The 22,493-nt window shown below is 42.9% G+C and overlaps 1 protein-coding gene across 3 annotated transcripts in view; it reads right to left on the bottom strand.

Annotated features, from left to right (window-relative positions):
* The window catches only part of LOC123998300 (transforming growth factor beta receptor type 3-like), a 149,615-nt gene that overhangs the window by 30,199 nt on the left and 96,923 nt on the right, over nt 1-22,493 (bottom strand). For all 3 annotated transcript variants that reach the window (XM_046303390.1, XM_046303389.1, XM_046303391.1), the window contains 4 exons: nt 15,625-15,808; nt 5,859-6,021; nt 4,950-5,097; nt 1,085-1,274 (listed from right to left, as the gene is read on the bottom strand). In XM_046303390.1, the coding sequence (XP_046159346.1) occupies nt 1,085-1,274; nt 4,950-5,097; nt 5,859-6,021; nt 15,625-15,808 (685 nt within the window). The remainder of the gene's footprint in view (nt 1-1,084; nt 1,275-4,949; nt 5,098-5,858; nt 6,022-15,624; nt 15,809-22,493) is intronic.

Below are 22,493 nucleotides of genomic sequence, written 5' to 3'. Positions count from 1 at the left end.
ACCTTGCTTTTTCATTGTAAGCTCATTTACTTTCCTGGTTGCCAGCCAAGTAGTGTTGCGCTTCTGTTGTCATGAAGCTATTTTCTGCCAAATTTGTTGCACTAATGTTTTTTCTGTGAAGGAAAACTATAGCTGCACATCCCTGATCACTAGTGAAGCAAAAGACACCATTGGCTTTCAATATAAAACGTGACCCCTGTCAATACACAGCAGGACTCACCTGCTCCCGCTTTCTCCCGTTGTGCTATTTACAAACAAACACTTGACTGGCTCAACTGTTCTGGGGAAGTAAGGTAAGATTCTTAATGTAAAATAATGTGACTGGTGAAATGAAGAATGCAATCTCCTAATATATTGCACAATTTGACTGCAGGTATTTACTCAAAAATAAGCTACAAATATAAAAATTTATTGATTTTTAAAAAATAAGTATGTTCAATGGTGACAATATTGAAAAACCATCCCGTGGCTACTTCCAAATACCCCGGTATACCGCCCAAGCCTAGTGGAAGCCCGACCGGAATTTTTCAAATAAGTTATTCATACTCAAATAAGCCACCAATTGCTTGAAAACAACTTCTAAAAATCTTGGATAAAAAAAGGATGTTTAGAAGTCTATAATTACTCAGTGATGAGGGGTCTAGATTGTCTTTTTAAGGAGAGGTTGGACCAGAGCTGTTTTTGGAAAGGAGTTCATGGCGCAATTTACAATAGACATAATGTTGAGGCCAACATTAGGCATAACTTCTTTAAGTAGTCTAGTAGGGATCACTTCTAAGGGGCAGGAGGAGGTCTTCATGTGAGCTACAGTATCCAGGAGGGAATTAAAGGATATTTTCTCAAATGAGCAAAAGGAAGCCGTAGACAGTCTCAGAGCGGTTGCCTTTAGTGTCTCCTGACCAGAAATGCTGTTATGGTGTCGGATACTGTCAATCTGGGATCTAATATTTTCTATAAAGAATCGTAAAAACTATGTGCAGAGATCAGGGGATGCGAGCATGTCACTCTTAGGGGAGGGGGGGGGGCACCAACAATACAATCAGTTGTCTATAAACAGAATTATAGAAGCCTGGGTGTTTCTCACCTGGCTCCCTGAGCCTCAGGTTAAAGGTGTTAGCTACAGGTGTGTGGGTGTAGGTGGTGACCGGTCCGTAACCATGATCCTCTGCCCACTTGATCAGGGCCTGAGAGCCAGACGGGAGGTGGTGCTTAGGGGTCCTAGACACCTCCATCAGCCTCTCTGTGTTGGGGCTCAGACTGATGGTATCTGGCGTCTGAAAGAAAGGTAAATACAGGTTTATATTAGTAATGGAATATTAAATATGACATACAGTATACAGTCATTTTCTTCTGACAGATGGAGTCACTCCTATGTGATGCTCGTCCCTCAGTACAAACAGAGCAATCTGACCATATTTTAAACCATTCTGTGTCATGAAAGTCATTTTATAGAGATCAAAGTGGGTGCTTTTTCTCTTCTAGTCAGCAGCATTTACAGTAATCTCTACCTCTGCTAAAGTTTCATTTCCTTTGTCTGACTGTATGGAACGACCCTGTCAGCTTCAAAAGCCAGCGTGACCACAACCCACAATGAAAGTGAGAGTATTTCACATACTTTCATATCTTGACAGAGTAAAAGTCGAAGAACCATTTTACATTTGTTAGGTTTCTTCATGGAAGGAAAACCCATGACAAATGTACTACTGCCCATAGCACGCACACTCGATCAAACACACACACACACACACACACACATCGAAGGCCTGATCAATGGTGGGACTTAGTCTATGTCAGATTTCTACCAGAATTCCTCATTAGTTCTGCAGTGTTCCGTGCTGTATAATGTGAGGGAGCTAATCCCTTCTTACAGATCCACTCTGTCTCAAATGGCATCCTATTCCCTATTTAGTGTACTACATATGACCAAGGCTCATGTACTCTATGTCAGCCTGGCCTGTACTTTCCCAGACACCCTGGACCCACTCCAATTCGCATTCCGCCTTAACAGATCCACAGATGACGCAATCTAGTTACTTCACACTGCCCTCTCCCACCTGGACAAGAGGGGGAATAACTATGTAAGGATGCTGTTCATAGACTACAGCTCAGCTTTCAACACCATAATCCCTTACAAGCTCATCTGCATGGGACTGAACACCTACCTCTGTAATTAGTGGTTAGGCCTGATGGTGGGTAGGCCTGATCACCGACAGCGATGAGGGAGGAGGTCAGAGACTTGGAAGTGGTGTGCCATGACAACAACCTTTCCCTCAATGTCAATAAGACCAAGGAGCTGATCGTGGACTACAGGAGAAGGAGGGGAGAACACGTCCCTGTCCACATAGACAGGGCTGTTGTGGAGCTGGTTCAGAGCTTTAAATTCCTTGGCATCCACATCACTAAGGACTTAACATGGTCTACACAGACAGTTGTGAAGAGGGCACAACAGTCCTCTTTCTCCTCAGGAGGCTGAAAAGATTTGGCATGGGCTCTCGGATTCTCAGAAAGTTGTACAGCAGCACCATCGAAAGCATCTTGACTGGCTGCATCCCGGCTTGGTATGGCAAATGCACCACCATCGACCGCAAAGCGTTACAGAGGGTGATGCGGACAGTCCAGTACATCACTCGGGGCGAGCTCCCTGCCATCCAGGATCTCTATATCAGGCCAGAAAAATTGCCAAGGACTCCAGCCCCCCAAGTCATTGACTGTTTACTCTGCTACCATCTGGCAAATGGTACCGGAGCTTCGGCTGTCAGACTAACAGGCTCCAAGACAGCTTCTACCCCAAGCCATAAGACTGCTAAATAGTCAAAAGAATGCTTAAAGGGATATTTCTGATTTTAACATTTTCCACTTACTTTTAGTTTTGAAGCCTCACTCAGACAATTGGTTTGATCAGACTTCCACTCCTGAGATTTCTTTGGCTGTCTTAGTTGCTTGCAAGAGTCAAATTGTGGTAGTGGCCAGACTCACCCCAAAAAACGTATTTCAAAACATCTGGGCTATACAGGCATGTCAATATCGAAACACTTTTTCCACAATTACGAGCATAAATGTGCATATCCCGAACTGTGTTTACTGTTTTGCCCTTGTATTGGAACTCATTTCTATGTCACTACTATCCGCGTGCTGCTAGTCTTGCTTGGCCACTCCTCCAAATTCTACGGAGCCTGCTACTCGAGGATAGCGTAGTACAGACACATCTTTCAAGCGTTACACTGCCCAAAACCATTACATCAAAATCAAAACATGTCTGAGTCGGACAGCTGAAACTGAAGAGGATGCATACTTTGTAGAACCATATTTATATGGGCCAGAATATACTGATGAAGAGCTTGGACAGATAGAAGCCGAGACAGAATGGGTGAAATGGCAACAGGTGATCCGGCCTGCCCCAATACATAGTGCCAGATGTAAAGTTTGGTGGAGGAGGAATAATGGTTGGGGCTAGGCCCCTTTCTTCCAGTAAAGGGAAATGTTAACGCTACAGCCTACAATTACATTTTAGACGATTCAGTGCTTCCAACTTTGTGACAATTGTTTGGGGAAGGCCCTTTCCTGTTTCAGCATGACAATGCCCCCGTGCACAACGCAAGGTTCTGACAGAAATGGTTTGTCGAGATCTGCGAGCATTTCACGATTAAGTATTCGGCGCATGTGACAAATAATATTTGATTTGGTTATTAACTGTCATGTTAAACAGATATTTATTTTTGTAATTTATCCAAAGCAAATAGGGTTAAGTGCCTTGCTCAAGGGCACATCAGCATATGTTTTTTTCTCCACGTAGTCAGCTTGGGGATTTGAACCAGCAACCTTTCAGTTACTGGCCCAACGCTCTTAACCGCTAGGCTACCTGCCAACCCATATAGGATCAAGCTGGTACTGGTACTGTCCTAGAACAGTAAACTGCAGGTCAGTAGGTAAACTGCAGGGAAACTGCCAACCTTTGTGTTAATACACGATTGCGTTATACGCCTACCCATCCAAACACCCTACCGTTTCTGCAATCCAAACCACTCAGGTCTGGTGAAACCATAGGCAGAGCTAGGACTGGTCCCAAATGGCACCCTATTCCCATTATAGTGCACTACATTTGACCAGGGCCCATAGTACTTTGGTCAAAAGTAGTTAACTTTGTAGGGAATAGGGTGTCATTTGGGATGCAACCAGGGCCTGCAGTCAGCCAGGGCCTGCAGTCAGCCAGGGCCTGCAGTCAGCCAGGGCCTGCAGTCAGCCAGGGCCTGCAGTCAGCCAGGGCCTGCAGTCAGCCAGGGCCTGCAGTCAGCCAGGGCCTGCAGTCAGCCAGGGCCTGCAGTCAGCAGCTCTCATAACTCACATTATCATGGATGACAAACAGGTCAGGCTGTGAGCACAAATACTGTCTGTGATGAGCCTATGAATATGTCTTGCCCCCCTCCTCTCTTCCTCCTTTCTCCTCCTCCTTTCCCTTCCTTATTTGATGCGATGACAACCCTTAGTGCTGTCAGGGTGATATTTCACGGTTCATCCATCCCCCTCCCTCCTTCCATCCCTACATCCCCTGCAGGCAGGTTGAAACCAGGTGCCACTTCAACACTCCTCAGATTGTGACAAATGTATTGGTCAGCAACACAAAGTGGTGACATGCCTGTCTGTCTGCTGTGCCTGTCTAGTCATGTGTTGTGACATGGTTGTTCTGCCTGTATCCCCTCACACCATCAGTGCCATTGTGATGTGTTACTGAGACAGTGAAAAACATTTTGGCAGTGAGAAATCTGAATGTAGAACTACTCAATTTGAACTCAACAGTGCCGCCACTTGGTTTGCTATAAAGCTGAGGGATGGATTCTTGGGTCTCTGGAGATGGCCATTAAATAAACTGCTACTACTGAAAATCAAAACAGCTCTTTCCAAAAGGAGAGGCTGTGTTTGTTACGTTAAGAGTGACGTTCTGAGTCACGTACCACTACATTTAGTTTCCCGCTGATGCTGTGAGCCTTGATGACCCAGTTGACAGACTTCTGACACTTCAGCAGCAGCACGATGTCACGAGGCAACAGAACATCTGCCCCCAACGGCCTCAGATCAACGATCACATCCACCTGGAACGCACTGCTCAATGAGAGGGAGAGAGAGAGAGAGAGAGACATAAGAATTTTGGAAGGCCCAAAACACTCTGTATTTACATGCCTTGACTCAGTCTGGCCGACTGATTAAGAAACTGGAAGTATTCCCAGAAAGAGGAGGACATGTGTGTAACAGACCATACCACATAGTGGAAGTATGGTGAAATACATGTATTTCTGGGCTCTTCATGCATATACAAAGTAATCACACCACTGGAAGAGTGAGGCGATTATCTGGCAGACTGGAGATAGGTTGCATCCCAAATGGCGAATAGTGAATAGGGTGCCAATTTGGGACAACCTCATAGACTCTGAGCCTGAGGTAGAGTTCTTAACAGAACATCATAAGGTCAATATTACCCACCCTCTTCCTTCGTATCCAAAACAAACTACCAGAAACCAGAGAGAGAGATCATTCTGGCCTCTTGTAATGGGGAAATTACACTGAGATCATTAAGGTTTGTGCTAAGAGTTACTGTGATCGACATAATGTGTATTGTATTGACATAAAGGGCCAGTTTCCCAGTGAACAATTAAGTCTGCTCCTCGACTCAAAGCAAGCTCAATAGAGAATCTCCATCTCTTTAGTCCAGAACTAGGCTTAATCTGTGTCCAGGAAACCAGCCCAAACTAGATAAATGTGCACCCTATTTGGGTCAGACTATTTTTTGGTTCTGGTTGTGGGCTACAGTACTGACCAGCTGGAGTTATGTTTATGTTATGGTTGTGGTGGATTACAGTACTGACCTACTAGAGTTGGGTGCTTGCAGCTCGATGATGTGGACCTCTTGGTCCTGGTCGGGTCCAGACAGGACACAGCCTTTAGAGGCCTGGGACTCTACGTAGCCAGCAAGGTAGTTCAGAGAGAGGAACTTGTTGTCGATCTTGCAAGTATCGGAGAACACTGGGTCTGAAAGAGGAAAGGAGAAGGTGGGTGGATGAGATTATGAGATGAGATCATGACTCGATGTATAATTCGAACACTGGATGTGATGTGATTATACATGATTAATCGTCAAGAGGAAGAAGCTCTGACGAACGCAGAGAGGACAATAGCTTAATATACTGAAGTGATACTGGGAATCGCTGTGTGCAAGTTCTTTTAAACTTTCAAGATGATTACTCATGAGCAAATGGGTGAGTATTTACACTACAGTTTGTTCAGCCAACGTTTTGAGATATCTAAACTAGAGGTCGATACCGATTATTGGAGGACCAAATAAGTCGATACCGATTAATCGGACAATTCTTTTTTTTTTTACATGTATTTGTAATAATGACAATTACAACAATACTGAATGAACACTCATTTTAACTTAATATAATACATTAATAAAATCAATTTAGCCTCAAGTAAATAATGGAACATGTTCAATTTGGTTTAAATAATGCAAAAACAAAGTGTTGGAAAAGAAAGTAAAAGTGCAATATGTGCTATGTAAGAAAGCAAACGTTTAAGTTCCTTGCTCAGAACATGAGAACATATGAAAGCTGGTGGTTCCTTTTAACATGAGTCTTCAATATTCCCAGGTAAGAAGTTTTAGGTTGTAGTTATTATAGGAATTATAGGATTATTTCCCTCTATACCATTTGTATTTCATTAACCTTTGACTATTGGATGTTCTTATAGGCACTTTAGTCTTGCCAGTGTAACAGTATAGTTTCCGTCCCTCTTCTCACTCCTCCCTGGGCTCGAACCAGCAACACAACGACAACAGCCACCATCGAAGCAGCGTTACCCATGCAGAGCAAGGGGAACAACTACTAGAAGGCTCAGAGCGAGTGACTTTAGGAACGCTATTAGCGCGCGCTAACTAGCTAGCCATTTCACTTCGGTTACACCAGCCTCATCTCGGGAGTTGATAGGCTTGAAGTCATAAACAGTGCAATGCTTGACGCACAACGAAGAGCTGCTGGCAAAGCGCACGAAAGTGCTGTTTGAATGAATGTTTACGTGCCTGCTTCTGCCTACCACCGCTCAGTCAGATACTTAGATACTTGTATGCTCAGTCAGATTATATGCAACGCAGGACACGCTAAATAATATCTAGTAATATCATCAACCATGTGTAGTTAACTAGTGATTATGATTGATTATTTTTTATAAGATAAGTTTAATGCTAACTAGCAACTTACCTTGGCTTACTGCATTCGCGTAACAGGCAGTCTCCTTGTGGAGTGCAACGAGCGAGAGGCAGGTCGTTATTGCGTTGGACTAGTTAACTGTAGCAAGATTGGATCCCCCATGTTGACAAGGTGAAAATCTGTCGTTCTGCCCCTGAACAAGGCAGTTAACCCACCACTAGGCCGTCATTGAAAATAAGAATGTGTTCTTAACTGACTTATAATGGTATAAAAACATATATATATATATATATATAAATGAAAAAATCAGCAACTCGGCGCCCAAAAATACAGATTTCCAATTGTTATGAAAACTTGAAATCGACTCTAATTAATCTACCATTCTGATTTAATCGGTCGGCCTCTAATCTAAACACTTTGGGATTTCTGGTAAAAGACAGGGACATACAGACAGGTTTAGCATTGAACACTATTATTCAGGTTCTGACAAAATTAAGGCCAATATGTTTTGAAAATACATTTTGAACAATATCAGTCATAAACACATCCAATCAGTAATTCCTGTCAGGTTTCCCACCATTCTAAATATTATTATACTCCATCCAAGGCATGCAATCTCTTCTCCATCTTTTCAAAGGAATCACAAGACAGATGCTTCCTTATTTGGCAAACAAGGTCTTGGACAGTAGTGAGGTTTAGAGAATATAAAGTAAAGGTTTGGCACCTTCCTCCCCGAACCTCCTCATGACACTTTGAAGAGCTGAGGATGAGTGTGTGTGTGTGTGCGTGTGTGTGTGTGTGTGTGTGTGTGTGTGTGTGTGTGTGTGTGTGTGTGTGTGTGTGTGTGTGTGTGTGTGTGTGTGTGTGTGTGTGTGTGTGTGTGTGTGTGTGTGTGTGTGTGTGTGTGTGTGTGTGTGTGTGTGTGTGTGTGTGTGTGTGCGTGCGTGACTAAGAACATGGAGAGCACAGAACATGGAGAGCATAAAACAAAGGCCTGAGGTGTATGTTTCATGATTAACTACTCGTGGTGTGATTCTGATAACGTTCAGGAATTCAAGTCCTTTTGTTCACCCGACCTAGAATACCGACCTCGCAATCAAATGCAGACCGTATTACCTCCCAGGAGATTTATCTTTGGTTATAGTACCAGCCGTGTATATTCCCCTTCAAGCCGATACCACGACAGCCCTCAAGGAACTACACCTGACTTTGTGCAAACTGAAAACCACAAATCTTGAAGACGCATTTATTGTAGCTGGGGGCTTTAAAAAATGAATCTGAAGAAAAAGATACAGAAGTTCTATTAACACATTGCCTGTACAACTCGCACTTCAAAAACTATTGACCATTGTAGCCATCCCAGAAGGGAAAGAAACAAAGGCCCTCCCCCACCCTCAGTTTGGCAAATCAGATCACGACTCCATTCTTCTCCTCCCTTCCTATAGGCAGACACTCAAACAGGAAGTACCTAGGCTAAGGTCTATTCAACGCTGGTCTGACCAATCAGAATCCATGCTTCAAGATTTTTTTTGAGCATGTGTACTGGGATATGTTCTGGGTTGCTTCTGAGAATATCATTGACGTATACACTGACACAGTGACTGAGTTAATCAGGAAGTGTATAGGGGATGTTGTTCCCACTGACTGTTAAAATCTTCCCAAATCAAAAAGCATGGATAGATGGCAGCATTCACGCAAAACTGAAACCACGAACCACCGCATTTAACCATTGCAAGATGACCGGGAATATGGTTGAATAAAAAACAGTGCAGTTATGCACTCCGTAAGGCAATCAAACAAGCAAAACGTCAGTACAGAGACAAAGTTGAGTTGTAATTCTACACGAGAGCTATGTGGCAGGGACTCCAGACAATCACGGACTACAAAGGGAAAACCAGCCACGTCGTGGACACCGACATCTTGCTTCTGGACAAGCTAAACACCTTCTTCAGCAGTTTTGATGATAACACAATGCGACCGACACAGGCCACTCCTGAGGACTGTGGGCTCTCATTCTCTGAGTAAGACATTTAAGTGTGTTAACCTGTTAAGCCTACCCCTGTTTACTGCCCCTTCTGGAGGAATTGGGTACCCATATAAAACAGGATAAATTTTTGTCAAAAGTTGCTAATATATGCATATAAAAAAAATATTATCGAATAGAAAACACTCTAAAGCTTCTAAAACCGTTTACATTTTGTCTCTATGTAAAGCAGAAGTCTCAGGGCATGCATTCTCCCAAAGTCTCTCTTGTCATGGAAAAAGTTGGCCCAACTTTGACGTCATCGTATACGCCTTCCCAAACAACTACCGCTCTGGGAACAGTCTGTACGTGTTCAGCGCGAAGCCTGCTTTCAATGGGGCTTCTCATTGTGAGAATCGCGCGCTCACGAGACGTTGAGCGTGCCGAAAGGTCTCGGTCACGTGAAAAAAAGTGTACGATTATGCGCGCTCTGCTCCGGTGAAGTCTTTTCTTCAGGATCGATTAAAAGACGTGTGTGTTTCGCTTTGTCCTCACAATTGCTGTACACCTTTATAACATGTTAAAGCTTAATTATGAACATAGTTTGACAAGTTTACTCGACATATAATATATATTTTCGACGTTTTGGTGCGCATCCACTTGAATTTTGCCTACATTTCGACCGAAATGTGGCTATTTTGAGAACCGAAAGACGCAGACTTGAAAACTAAACGCTGTTTTGGTAAGTATAATCCCTTCCAGGTCTTTTGATGGAAGAACAGCAAAGGTAAGGGAATATTTATGTGTTCATTTTGGGTTTCTGTCGACTCCAAGATAGAGGAGGCATAATGATACATTTGGAGCGCCGACTCCTAGTATAGCCTAGTAAACGCAAACTGTAAAGTTAAAAATAAATGTAACACAGCGATTGCATTTAGAAGAAGTGTATCTTCCTATACATATGTAAAACATGCATATTTAGTCAAAGTTTATGATGTGTATTCCTTGTTAGCTGACGTTATCTGCCGGAGCTATTTCATTTCTCCTGACATTTTAGTAGCATTTTTTGAACGATGCGTCATTGTAAACAGAGATTTATGGATATATATTGCAGATTATTGAAAAAAAATGAATGTACTGTGTAACATGTTATATTACTGTCATCTGATGAAGATTTCAAAAGGTTAGTGAATTTTTTTATTTTTATCCTGCGTTTGTTGATTGCATATTTTTTCCTACTTGGCTATGCTAATGAGCTATGTCTGCGGTGGTGGTTTGACATAAATATGTGCTATGTTTTCGCCGTAAAACATTTTAGAAATCTGACTTGTTGCCTGGATTCACAACGAGTGTAGCTTTAATTCAATACCCTGCATGTGTATTTTTTTAATGAACGTTTGAGTTTTAACTAATACTATTAGCATTTAGCGTAGCGCATTTGCATTTCCAGAGCTCTAGATGGGACGACTGCGTGCCAGGTAGGAGCAAGAGGTTAACCCTTGCAAGGCTGCCAGCCCAGATTGCATCCCTAGCCGTATCATGGCTGGAGTGTTTACGGACATATTCAATCTCTCTCTATCCCAGTCAGCTATCCCCATTTGCTTCAAGATGTCCACCATTGTTCCTGTATCCAAGAAAGCAAAGGCAACTGAACTAAATGACTAATCGCATATAACCTCCACCTTACCTGACACCCTAGACCAATTCCCATTTGCATACCGACCCAAAAGACCCACAGACGATGCAATCGTCATCACACTGCACACTGCTCTATCCCATCTGGACAAGAGGAATACCTATGTAAGAATGCTGTTCATTGACTACAGCTCAGCCTTAAACACCATAGTACCCTCCATGCTCATCATTAAGCTAGGGACCCTGGGTCTGAACCACGTGCAACTGGGTCCTGGACTTCCTGAGGGGCCGGTCCCTGGTGTTGAAGGTAGGAAACCTCACCTCCATTACACTGATCCTCAACACAGGGGCCCCACAGCCCCCTCCTGTACTCCCTGTTCACTCTGCCTCCAACTCAATCATCAAGTTTGTAGACGACACAACAGTAGTAGGCCTGATTACCAACAATGATGAGAAAGCCTACAGGGAGGACGTGAGGGACCTTGCGGAGTGGTTCCAGGAAAATAACCTCTCCCTCAACTTCAACAAAACAAAAAGCTGATTGTGGACTCCATGAGACAGCAGGGAAGCAGTGAAGAAGGTGAAAAGCTTCAAGTTCCAAGGCATACACATCACTGACATGGTCTGAAATGGTCCACCCACACAGATAGTGTGGTGAAGAAGGCGCAACAGCGCAACTTCAACCTCAGGAGGCTGAAGATATTTTGCCCCTAATTTTGCCCCAAAGACTCTTACAAATTTTGACAGATGGCCATTGAGAGCATCCTATCAGGCTGTATCACTGCCTGGTATCCCGCTCTCCAGAGGGTGGTGCAGTCTGCCCAACGCATCACTGGGGGCAAACTACCTGCCCTCCAGGACACCTACAGCACCCGATGTCACATGAAGGCCGAAAAGATTATCAAGGACATCAACCACCTGAGCCAAGGCCTGTTCCCCCCGCTATCATCCAGTAGGTCAGAACAGGAGCATCAAAGCTCAGACCGAGAGACTAAAAAACAGCTTCTATCTCAAGACTGTATGGTGTTGAATGCCGAGCTGTAGTCGATGAACAGTATTCTCACATAGGTCTTCCTCTTGTCCAGATGGGTTAGGGCAGTGTGCAGTGTGGTTGAGATTGCATCGTCTGTGGACCTATTTGGGCGGTAAGCAAATTGGAGTGGGTCTAGGGTGTCAGGTAGGGTGGAGGTGATATGGTCCTTGACTAGTCTCTCAAAGCACTTCATGATGACGGAAGTGAGTGCTACGGGGCGGTAGTCGTTTAGCTCAGTTACCTTAGCTGTCTTGGGAACAGGAACAATGGTGGCCCTCTTGAAGCATGTGTGAACAAAAGACTGGGATAGGGATTGATTGAATATGTCCGTAAACACACCAGCCAGTTGGTCTGCGCATGCTCTGAGGGCGCGGCTGGGGATGCCGTCTGGGCCTGCAGCCTTGTGAGGGTTAACACGTTTAAATGTTTTCCTCACGTCGGCTGCAGTGAAGGAGAGTCCGCATGTTTTAGTTGCGGGCCGTGTCAGTGGCACTGTATTGTCCTCAAAGCGGGCAAAAAAGTTATTTAGTCTGCCTGGGAGCAAGACATCCCGGTCCGTGACGGGGCTGGTTTTCTTTTTGTAATCCGTGATTGACTGTAGACCCTGCCATATACCTCTTGTGTCTGAGCCGTTGAATTGAGATTCTACTTTGTCTCTATACTGACGCTTAGCTTGTTTGATTGCCTTGCGGAGGGAATAGTTACACTGTTTGTATTCGGTCATGTTTCCAGTCACCTTGCCCTGATTAAAAGCAGTGGTTCGCACTTTCAGTTTCACGCGAATGCTGCCATCAATCCACGGTTTCTGGTTTGGGAATGTTTTAATCGTGGCTATGGGAACGACATCTTCAACGCACGTTCTAATGAACTCACTCACCGATTCAGCGTATTCGTCAATGTTGTTGTCTGACGCAATACGGAACATATCCCAGTCCACGTGATGGAAGCAGTCTTGGAGTGTGGAATCAGATTGGTCGGACCAGCGTTGAACAGACCACAGCGCGGGAGCTTCTTGTTTTAGTTTCTGTCTGTAGGCAGGGATCAACAAAATGGAGTCGTGGTCAGCTTTTCCGAAAGGAGAGCGGGGCAGGGCCTTATATGCTTCGCCGAAGTTGGAATAGCAATGATTCAAGGTTTTTCAGCCCTAATAATGAAGAGATCAGAACTAACACACATGAAATCATGTCGTAACCAAAAGTGTTAAACAAATGTAAATATTTTATACTTGAGATTCTTCAAAGTAGCCACCCTTGATGACAGCTTTGCACACTCTCAGCCAGCTTCATGAGGTAGTCATCTGGGATGCATTTCAATTAACAGGTGTGCCTTGGTCAAAATTACACAAATGAACTTTTAACAAAAAAGAAAGTGATGGAGTGCTGCATCAGATGACCTAGCCTCCACAATCACACGACCTCAACCAAAGAGCATGGCGCTTTTAACGCCAGGGTAGTGGGTTCGATCCCCGGGACCACCCATACGTAGAATGTATGCATACATGACTGTAAGTCGCTTTGGATAAAAGCGTCTGCTAAATGGCATATATTATTATTATTTATTATTAAATTGAGATGGTTTAGGATGTAACAGAATTTCTAGTAGCATGGATCAGACCAATGTGCAGCGTGGTAAGTGTCCATAATGATATATTTAATAAATTAACAAAAGTACAAACAAACGACCGAAACAGTCCCAAATGGTGAAAACACAGGATACAACCACCCACAAAACACAATAGAAAATAGGCTACCTAAATATGGCTCCCAATCAGAGACACCTGCCTCTGATTGAGAACCATACTAGGCCAAACACATAGAAATATAACAACAGAACAAAACATAGAAAACAACAGAATGCCCACCCCAACTCACGCCCTGACCAACTAAAATAAAGACATAAAAAAAGGAACTAAGGCCAGAACGTGACATGGGATGAGTTGGACAGCAGAGTGAAGGAAAAGCAGCCAACAAGTGCTCAGCATATGTGGGAACTCCTTCAAGACTGTTGGAAAAGCATTCCAGGTGAAGCTGGTTGAGAGAGTGCCAATAGTGTGCAAAGATGTCATCAAAGCAAAGGTTGGCTACTTTGAAGAATATAAAATATAAAATATTTAACACGTTTTTGGTTACTACATGATTCCATATGTGTTATTTCATTAGTTTTGATGTCTTCACTATTATTCTACGATGTAGAAAATAGTACAAATTTAAAAAAGAAAGAAAAACCCTGGAATGGGTAGGTGTGTCCAAACTTTTGACTGGTACTGTGTATATATATATATATATATATATATATATATATATATATATACACACAAATCTAAAAGTTAAATAATTGAATTAAAAAATATATAACGATTAAGATGAGCAATATCGGAGTCCTAATATTTCTATATTTCTTAATTCCATTATTTTACTTTGATGTGTGTATTGTTGTGAATTGATAGATATTACTGCACTGTTGGAGCAAGGAACACAAGCATTTTGCTACACCCGAAATAACATCTGCTAAATATGTGTACGTGACCAATAGAATTTTATTTGATTTTGACATAATGCTGTAATGTGTAATGGAGCCATAACTCCACTCCACTCCTGGCAGTAACTGTGATATTGTATTGCATTGAAAGATAGGAGGCCTATTAACGACTATCTATCTGGATGTTGACAAAGTTGAACGTGCTGTCGGTTCGGTTTCTAAAGGACCAGTGGGGAGTGAAACAGTGAAGGAAGGAGTGAAGCATGGCTTCAATGGATCAATCACACAACATCCCTGGAGGAGACCTGGACTTCCAACAGCCAGCCTCCCTACTACAGTAACTCTACTGACTGGTTGAGAGGAGATGAGGCCCCCAATGTCTGCTTTTGCTCAAGACACCTCTTCACAGTTTTTTCCACTTACAGCTCATAGTTATCAAGGAACATCTCACATTCCCTAAACCCATTAATGCCTTCGACAGTTTAGTTTACTACAAACTTTGCTGCTCAGAAGAGATCTTCCTATAGACACAAGTTGAGGAGCAAGGCCCCTATCATCTTACTTAACAGCAGCTTAAGGAGTTAAGTAAGAGATAATATGATAAATAGATCTCTCTCGTGTATTTGACTAAACCTGCTTGAAGACTTGAATAGCAAGAAACAGTCCCATGTTTGATCTCTTCGGTCTACAAATTTGGTTCTTGTTTCATCAACTTCGGTACAACTCTGCCACTTCCCTCTTTTTCTCAGAGTGCACAGGACTCGTCTATCAGGCCTCAAATATGGCAGCAGGCCTACACACAAGCCAGCAATCAGAGCAGCGATCCCTCACAAACCTACTACGCATTTCCATCAGTCACTTCTTCCTCACTCCACTGACTCTGGGCTCATGGTCAAATAAGAAAAGTGACAAGCAAGGAAAGCAAGGTGCCAGATTAAAAATAAAAAAAAATTCTGCAACTGGTCAAGTCTATGTGCACCTGAAGGTTGGCTAGTGGAACTGAGAAGTCAGAAAACAGAGAGTGTGTGCTCTGCTACTGTATGGCCTCCATTAAAAATGACTGACTGAGTAGGAACCCCTTAATTAATGTTTAGTGGGGAAGAAAAGGCCTGTCACAAGGCAAAGAAAATATACAGTTAGTGAAATTAGGTGTAAAAGTCCCCAGGCATTCTCAACGAGAATGTTGCACACATCCTCCCACTTTGATGTATGGTTTCACCTGAAACCAATGGTTATCCTACAGATAGGACAGCCAAAGATCCCTTTATGGTTCTAGGTACCACCTTTTTCCATACTGTCCCTCTAACAGTAAAACACACCTTCTCCCACTTTGATGTAGATGTCCAGGGCAATCTTGAGTTCGGAGAAGGAGGTAACGGCTCTGTACTTCTTGGTGGCCCAGTTGAGGAGGTGTTCGTTGCCATGGGGAAGTACCTCCTTCTGAACATGACAGTGGAGGGAGAAGTTCCCTGGGGGGAAGTGGACATCAGATCCCCCAGATACCTGGAGGAAGGAGAGATACAACAATGTTATAGACAGTCAGTAAGAGAGACACCATGGCTTTACAGACAGACATACAGTGCACTTTTCATCAAGAGACATAACCCGGAGACATGGCTGTAGTGTGTTAGGAGTCATACTGTAGGAGTCTACAGCTATGTATCAGCACAACACAAGACACAGGGAATTGGACCACTGAGGTTTCAGATAGCTGGAGGGTTGAGAGACACAATGAGATTACAGACAGACACTGTACATCAGAAGAAATAGCCGCAAGACATGGCTGTAGGCTGCTATGGCATTACAGTAGGTGTAATAAGACTCATAGTCAGTTATAGGAGTCTACAGCCTTGTCTCAGGGCTAAAGGAACCACAGAGGAACATCACTTTGCCGGTGAGAGAAAAGAGCTGAAGGTAAGGATTCCACAGAATGACTGTGATACAGTAGGTTTCTGTATGACACTATGGCCCGGTTTCCCAGCCACAGATAAAACCTAGTCCTGGACTAAATAGCAAGCTCAATGGAGAATATCCATTGGAAATTATTTTTAGTCTAGAACAAGGCTTAATTAGTGTCGAAAAACCTGACCCTAGCTGGAACATTTGAAAATTGTGGGAGGCAACCCAGCTGTCTAGAGAGACTAAGGCTTAATCAGTGTGTGGGAAACCGGTGCTAAGAGACTACCTAAAGCATTATGGACCTAGGGAGACGAAACACAGAGATACCATAGGAACAGTAATATGGTGTGGGGATTTACAGTATCGGTATATCTAGTCCAGAGAGCAATAAGCATTGATTTAATATCATAGGGATGATTTTTGATAGTCTAATCTACATCAAATAACTTTTTATTCTTTTTTGCAGTCTCCATTTCAGCTACTGAAGGAACTACATGTATAGTGTTACTGAAGACATAAAATGGTAAGCTACCACAAGGTAGCTGTGATATACTGTTCAGAAGCTGTATTTTCTATTGGGCTCATGGTTTTCAAGGCTTTCACTCACAACGACTTCTTCGTTGATAAAGATATGCACATAAAACTCAATTCTATATTGATATGTTCATCCACTTTTTGGGAAAATAACAAATTCGAGACGATAAAAGTAAAGGCCTGCCGAGAGGCAAACAAAAAAAGAGATGAACAGACCTTTCCAAATGTAAAACTTCCATCTAAACTTTGCGCAAACACATCTTTCACACCATCCCCATTCATTATTTTAAGACCTCTCACAATGTTCTCTCCTTATTTTCACACAAGGTCCCCTTGCACAATAAGGTGTCTGGTTTCTACTGTTTATATAACCTGTTATTGTGCGTAAGCAGTGTGCAGGGATTTATCAAAATGTCTGTCATGAATGTAGCTAGCAGATACACACACGCACGTGATTGCATTTGCACAAACACTTATCTGTCTTCATCATAGGTAACACACGTGCAAGATGCGCGTGTCTGTGTATGCATGCTCACACACACACACACACACACACACACACACACACACACACACACACACACACACACACACACACACACACACACACACACACACACACACACACACACACACACACACACACACACACACACACACACACACACACACACACACACACAGGTACAAAAGAAAGAGACAACTTTTATCAATGCAGTATGTTTGTTTGGCGTTGCCATTGGGGATCATCTCAAAGTAGATCATTTTGCCATATTAGAGCCGGCTGAGAGTGGGATGATACAATGAGACGCAGCCTAAGCCTAGGTAGGTAAAAAAGTGTGAGAGCACAAAACCCAGCTGTAATATGCAGAGTCAAAAGAAGAAGAAGAAAATGTGAGCTGAGCCCACAATGAAATGCTGGTTTGTCTTCTGGCAGAAAGGGAAGGAGGGATTGAGGAAGGGATGGAGGGAAAGATAGAAACTTGGCATGTCTGAGTGTGTGTGTGCATGTGCAGAGAAAAAGAGACCACCCCTTTTGGTTCTTAATGGACCTCGACCCATATGCTTCATTTCAGAGGGATAAACATTCACATGCGCTGAAAAACCTACTACTGACTGTAGTACAACTGTGAGCAGGGCTGAGCATCCCAGGCCAGTCGGCGGCTCCAACACACAGTCTCGTCTAGATAGCCTACCTCATTATATTTCCATACTTGTCATTCTTATTACCAAGGCCTCCAATGTAAAGTGGGGGGCAGCTGACAACATGCTGCCTGGCAGGCCAAATTAAAACATTAACTCATAGAACTAAATTGATAGAGCGTAGTGCTGAATGGGCCATTTCCCTAAAGCATAGGTGGACATATAGGATCATTACCATCATTCACACTTTGTTGCCTTCCCCAGATTTTGGTTAATAGGAATTTTCCAAAGAGGGGGGAGAGGAAAGCAAAAACACAAGAATCTACTGCAACGTTAGTTCATTTTTCAGATCATGGTGTCCATTTGTTTGTGTGAAAATTAGTTACATTATCTCTGTTATCTCTCCATCCCTATTTGGAGCTCCAGACAGAGAGGTTCTCCATTCCCCAAACACACACACACGCACGTACGCAAACACACACAAACACTAGCCAACACTATCTGCCTGACCCCTGGCCTCTCCTCTATGTTCCTGGCATTGTCACCACAGATAATAAATTCCAAAACCAGGGAGACGAACACTGTCGAAGAATTCACCGCGAGGGTAGATATTTATTTTTAGCAATAACGTTTACTAAGACTATGGCAGGAAGGAAAGGAAAACTTAAGTGGAGAAAGATGGAGCACCGTGCCATTGCCTGACTGCCTCACCTAAGCTATCAAATGTGAAATAGAGCAATGGAGGAACGCTGAGCAAAGAGAGGGAAGGAGGAAGAGGAGGAGGAGGAAGGGGTTTACTTTGGGAAACCTTCCCAAGCTCAGCAGAGTTTATCAATTTAATTGTGGACATATGACTGTAATTAGTCTTAAAGAATTAGTGGGGGAAGCCTGAAACCCCAAATTAGCTCCAGGCCTTTACATGGTGATTTGACACCTCAATAATATGATATGGGAATATGAAAGAAAAGACTCGGAGTGACCCACTTTGGGACTCGACCAGTTAGCTGAGGGAAAGAGAGAGAGAAAGAAAGAGAGAGAGGAGGGATTTTGAGATTTAACAAAAAAAATGGAATATATGAGTAATGTTTTAATCAGACTTGAAAGTTTGAAGAAAGTAATTGCCACTAGCATCCACTTTTACAAGAACACAAACTGTGAAGCCAGCACTTGCATGAGAACTGCTTGAAAATGTAAAAGCAATGCTATTCTTAATTTTTCCACTCCCAGAGTATCAACAATACTTCAACGTAGTGCTATATGCATAGACATCAATGACTGACACAATGTGACGATTAACTCAATGATTCATACAATTCACAGAACATACATTTTTGTCTTTATATTGTCCCTACTGTCATAGGCATGTACGCTGCTCGTTGCCTTGTGCTTCTTATCACCCCATTCTCCCTGAAAAGAAGAGGAGGATATGACTAAACATGCAGAGAGAGAAAGGGCCTTATTCCTAAACGTTATCCCTGAACACATAAATCATTGTTGTTTATATTTCCTCTGCTCACAAACAGACCCAGACAGACAGACAAACAGACTATCTTAGTCCTGGGTTCGCTGTATCATATGCCTTAACACCTAACGCACCCAAGCATGGCCTGTCTGTCTGGCCTCTTTCTGTTGGTCTGGATTCAGCTCAGGTCTGCACTCAGAGGTGAGCGCCGGGGAACTTTGCAAAGCCAAAAGATAACCTCATTCTACCTAACCGAGCATGGAGTTAATCTCCAAAGAGGAGTTCTTGGGCAGTTCAAAGCCAAATATAAGGGTACTTGAGTATAACCAGGGATGGAACTCTAGTCTGGAACATTTTCTACAAGCCCAATATGATAAATACTAGCCTCTGGCAAGCATGCTAGCCTAATTTCCATGGGTATAACACAATTGGAAGGGTCATGTCTGTTGAAAAGCATTTGGCACCTCAACTGTTCAGCAGAACATGCAACGTGACACAATTAAATACTACCCACACTTTCAAAGAGATTTTTTTGACAATCCACTCATGTCTACCTAACAGCCATAGAGAGCTAAGCCTGCTTACTGTAACATTGGTCCCTTGCTTCTCTCCGCAAAGTTTAAAACCCAACAATAACATGTGCATGCTGCCCAGTACCCTGCATGGTCTGTAGCGTTTTAAAAGCATATTTGCCTGTGGTTGGTTTCCTGGCCTCTCTGCCTATGTGTGTGAGTCTACATATTACTTCCACATGTGCCAGTTGTGGTGAGGGGAGAGGAGAGACGCCATGCCAAATGTTTTATATTCATTATCAGAGAGCTGCAATCCTACTACCTAAGCAACACCCACAGTAAAGCACAACCTGAGAAAACACCATGTCTGTTTGGAGAGACAGAGAGGGGATGTGAGATAATAGGAGCGTGCTCTAATGCAGATTATATAAATGAGATAAATGCTTTTGTGGGTGATTTGATCTGCTCTCTCAAGACTGGCTCCTGGATAGCTAATCAAACTCCTTGTGTGTGTGTGTGTGTGTGTGTGTGTGTGTGTGTGTGTGTGTGTGTGTGTGTGTGTGTGTGTGTGTGTGTGTGTGTGTGTGTGTGTGTGTGTGTGTGTGTGTGTGTGTGTGTGTGTGTGTGTGTGTGTGTGTGTGTGTGTGTGTGTGTGTGTGTGTGTGTGTGTGTGTGTGTGTGTGTGTGTGTGTGTGTGTGTGTGTGTGTGTGTGTGTGTGTGTGTGTGTGTGTGTGTGTGTGTGTGTGTGTGTGTGTGTGTGTGTGTGTGTGTGTGTACTGGCAGGGAGAGCTGTTGTGTAGAAAACAACACCATCTGTCTTTGCATCAAAGCCAATATTGGGCTGGCCATGGTTCTAATTAACAATTACATAGATCGAGAGAGAGAGAGAGAGAGAGAGAGAGATGAAAGAAAGGGATACAGAGAAAGACCGAGATATAGAAAGATAGATGAGTAGAGAAAAGAAAGAGAGCGAGCGAGAACAAGACAGAGAGAGAGAGACAGAGAGAGCGAGCGAGAACAAGACAGAGAGAGAGACAGAGAGAGAGACAGAGAGAGAGAGAGAGAGAAGAGCGAGAGAAAAAGAAAGAGAACAAAGAGAACGAGATTTGCACATCATAACACACTGTACACAGCCATAATATGACATGTGAAATGTGTCTATTCCTTTGAAACTTGTGAGTATAATGTTAATGAGTATAATGTTAATTTTTTATTGTTTATTTCACTTTTGTTTATTATTTATTTCACTTGCTTTGGCAATGTAAACATATTTCCCATGCCAATAAAGCCCTTTGAATTGAATTGAATGGGAGAGAGAGGGGGGAGAGGGATTTAAAGAGAGACAAAAAGGAAAAAGATAGAGATTTAAATCAAATCAAATGATATTTGTCACATTGGCCGAATACAATGTGTAAACCTTACAGTGAAATGCTTACATACAAGCCCTTAACCAACAATGCTTACATACAAGCCCTTAACCAACAATGCTTACATACAAGCCCTTAACCAACAATGCTTACATACAAGCCCTTAACCAACAATGCTTACATACAAGCCCTTAACCAACAATGCTTACATACAAGCCCTTAACCAACAATGCTTACATACAAGCCCTTAACCAACAATGCTTACATACAAGCCCTTAACCAACAATGCTTACATACAAGCCCTTAACCAACAATGCTTACATACAAGCCCTTAACCAACAATGCTACAAGCCCTAACCAACAATGCTTACATACAAGCCCTTAACCAACAATGCTTACATACAAGCCCTTAACCAACAATGCTTACATACAAGCCCTTAACCAACAATGCTTACATACAAGCCCTTAACCAACAATGCTTACATACAAGCCCTTAACCAACAATGCTTACATACAAGCCCTTAACCAACAATGCTTACATACAAGCCCTTAACCAACAATGCTTACATACAAGCCCTTAACCAACAATGCTTACTTACAAGCCCTAACAAGCCCTTAACCAACAATGCTTACATACAAGCCCTTAACCAACAATGCTTACATACAAGCCCTTAACCAACAATGCTTACATACAAGCCCTTAACCAACAATGCTTACATACAAGCCCTTAACCAACAATGCTTACATACAAGCCCTTAACCAACAATGCTTACATACAAGCCCTTAACCAACAATGCTTACATACAAGCCCTTAACCAACAATGCTTACATACAAGCCCTTAACCAACAATGCTTACATACAAGCCCTTAACCAACAATGCTTACATACAAGCCCTTAACCAACAATGCTTACATACAAGCCCTTAACCAACAATGCTTACATACAAGCCCTTAACCAACAATGCTTACATACAAGCCCTTAACCAACAATGCTTACATACAAGCCCTTAACCAACAATGCTTACATACAAGCCCTTAACCAACAATGCTTACATACAAGCCCTTAACCAACAATGCTTACATACAAGCCCTTAACCAACAATGCTTACATACAAGCCCTTAACCAACAATGCTTACATACAAGCCCTTAACCAACAATGCTTACATACAAGCCCTTAACCAACAATGCTTACATACAAGCCCTTAACCAACAATGCTTACATACAAGCCCTTAACCAACAATGCTTACATACAAGCCCTTAACCAACAA

Source organism: Oncorhynchus gorbuscha, linkage group LG15, assembly GCF_021184085.1.
Source record: "Oncorhynchus gorbuscha isolate QuinsamMale2020 ecotype Even-year linkage group LG15, OgorEven_v1.0, whole genome shotgun sequence".
NCBI classification, from domain to species: Eukaryota; Metazoa; Chordata; class Actinopteri; order Salmoniformes; family Salmonidae; genus Oncorhynchus; species Oncorhynchus gorbuscha.
The sequence above is the reverse complement of the archived record's forward strand: the minus strand, read 5'-3'. Positions and strand labels throughout refer to the sequence as shown.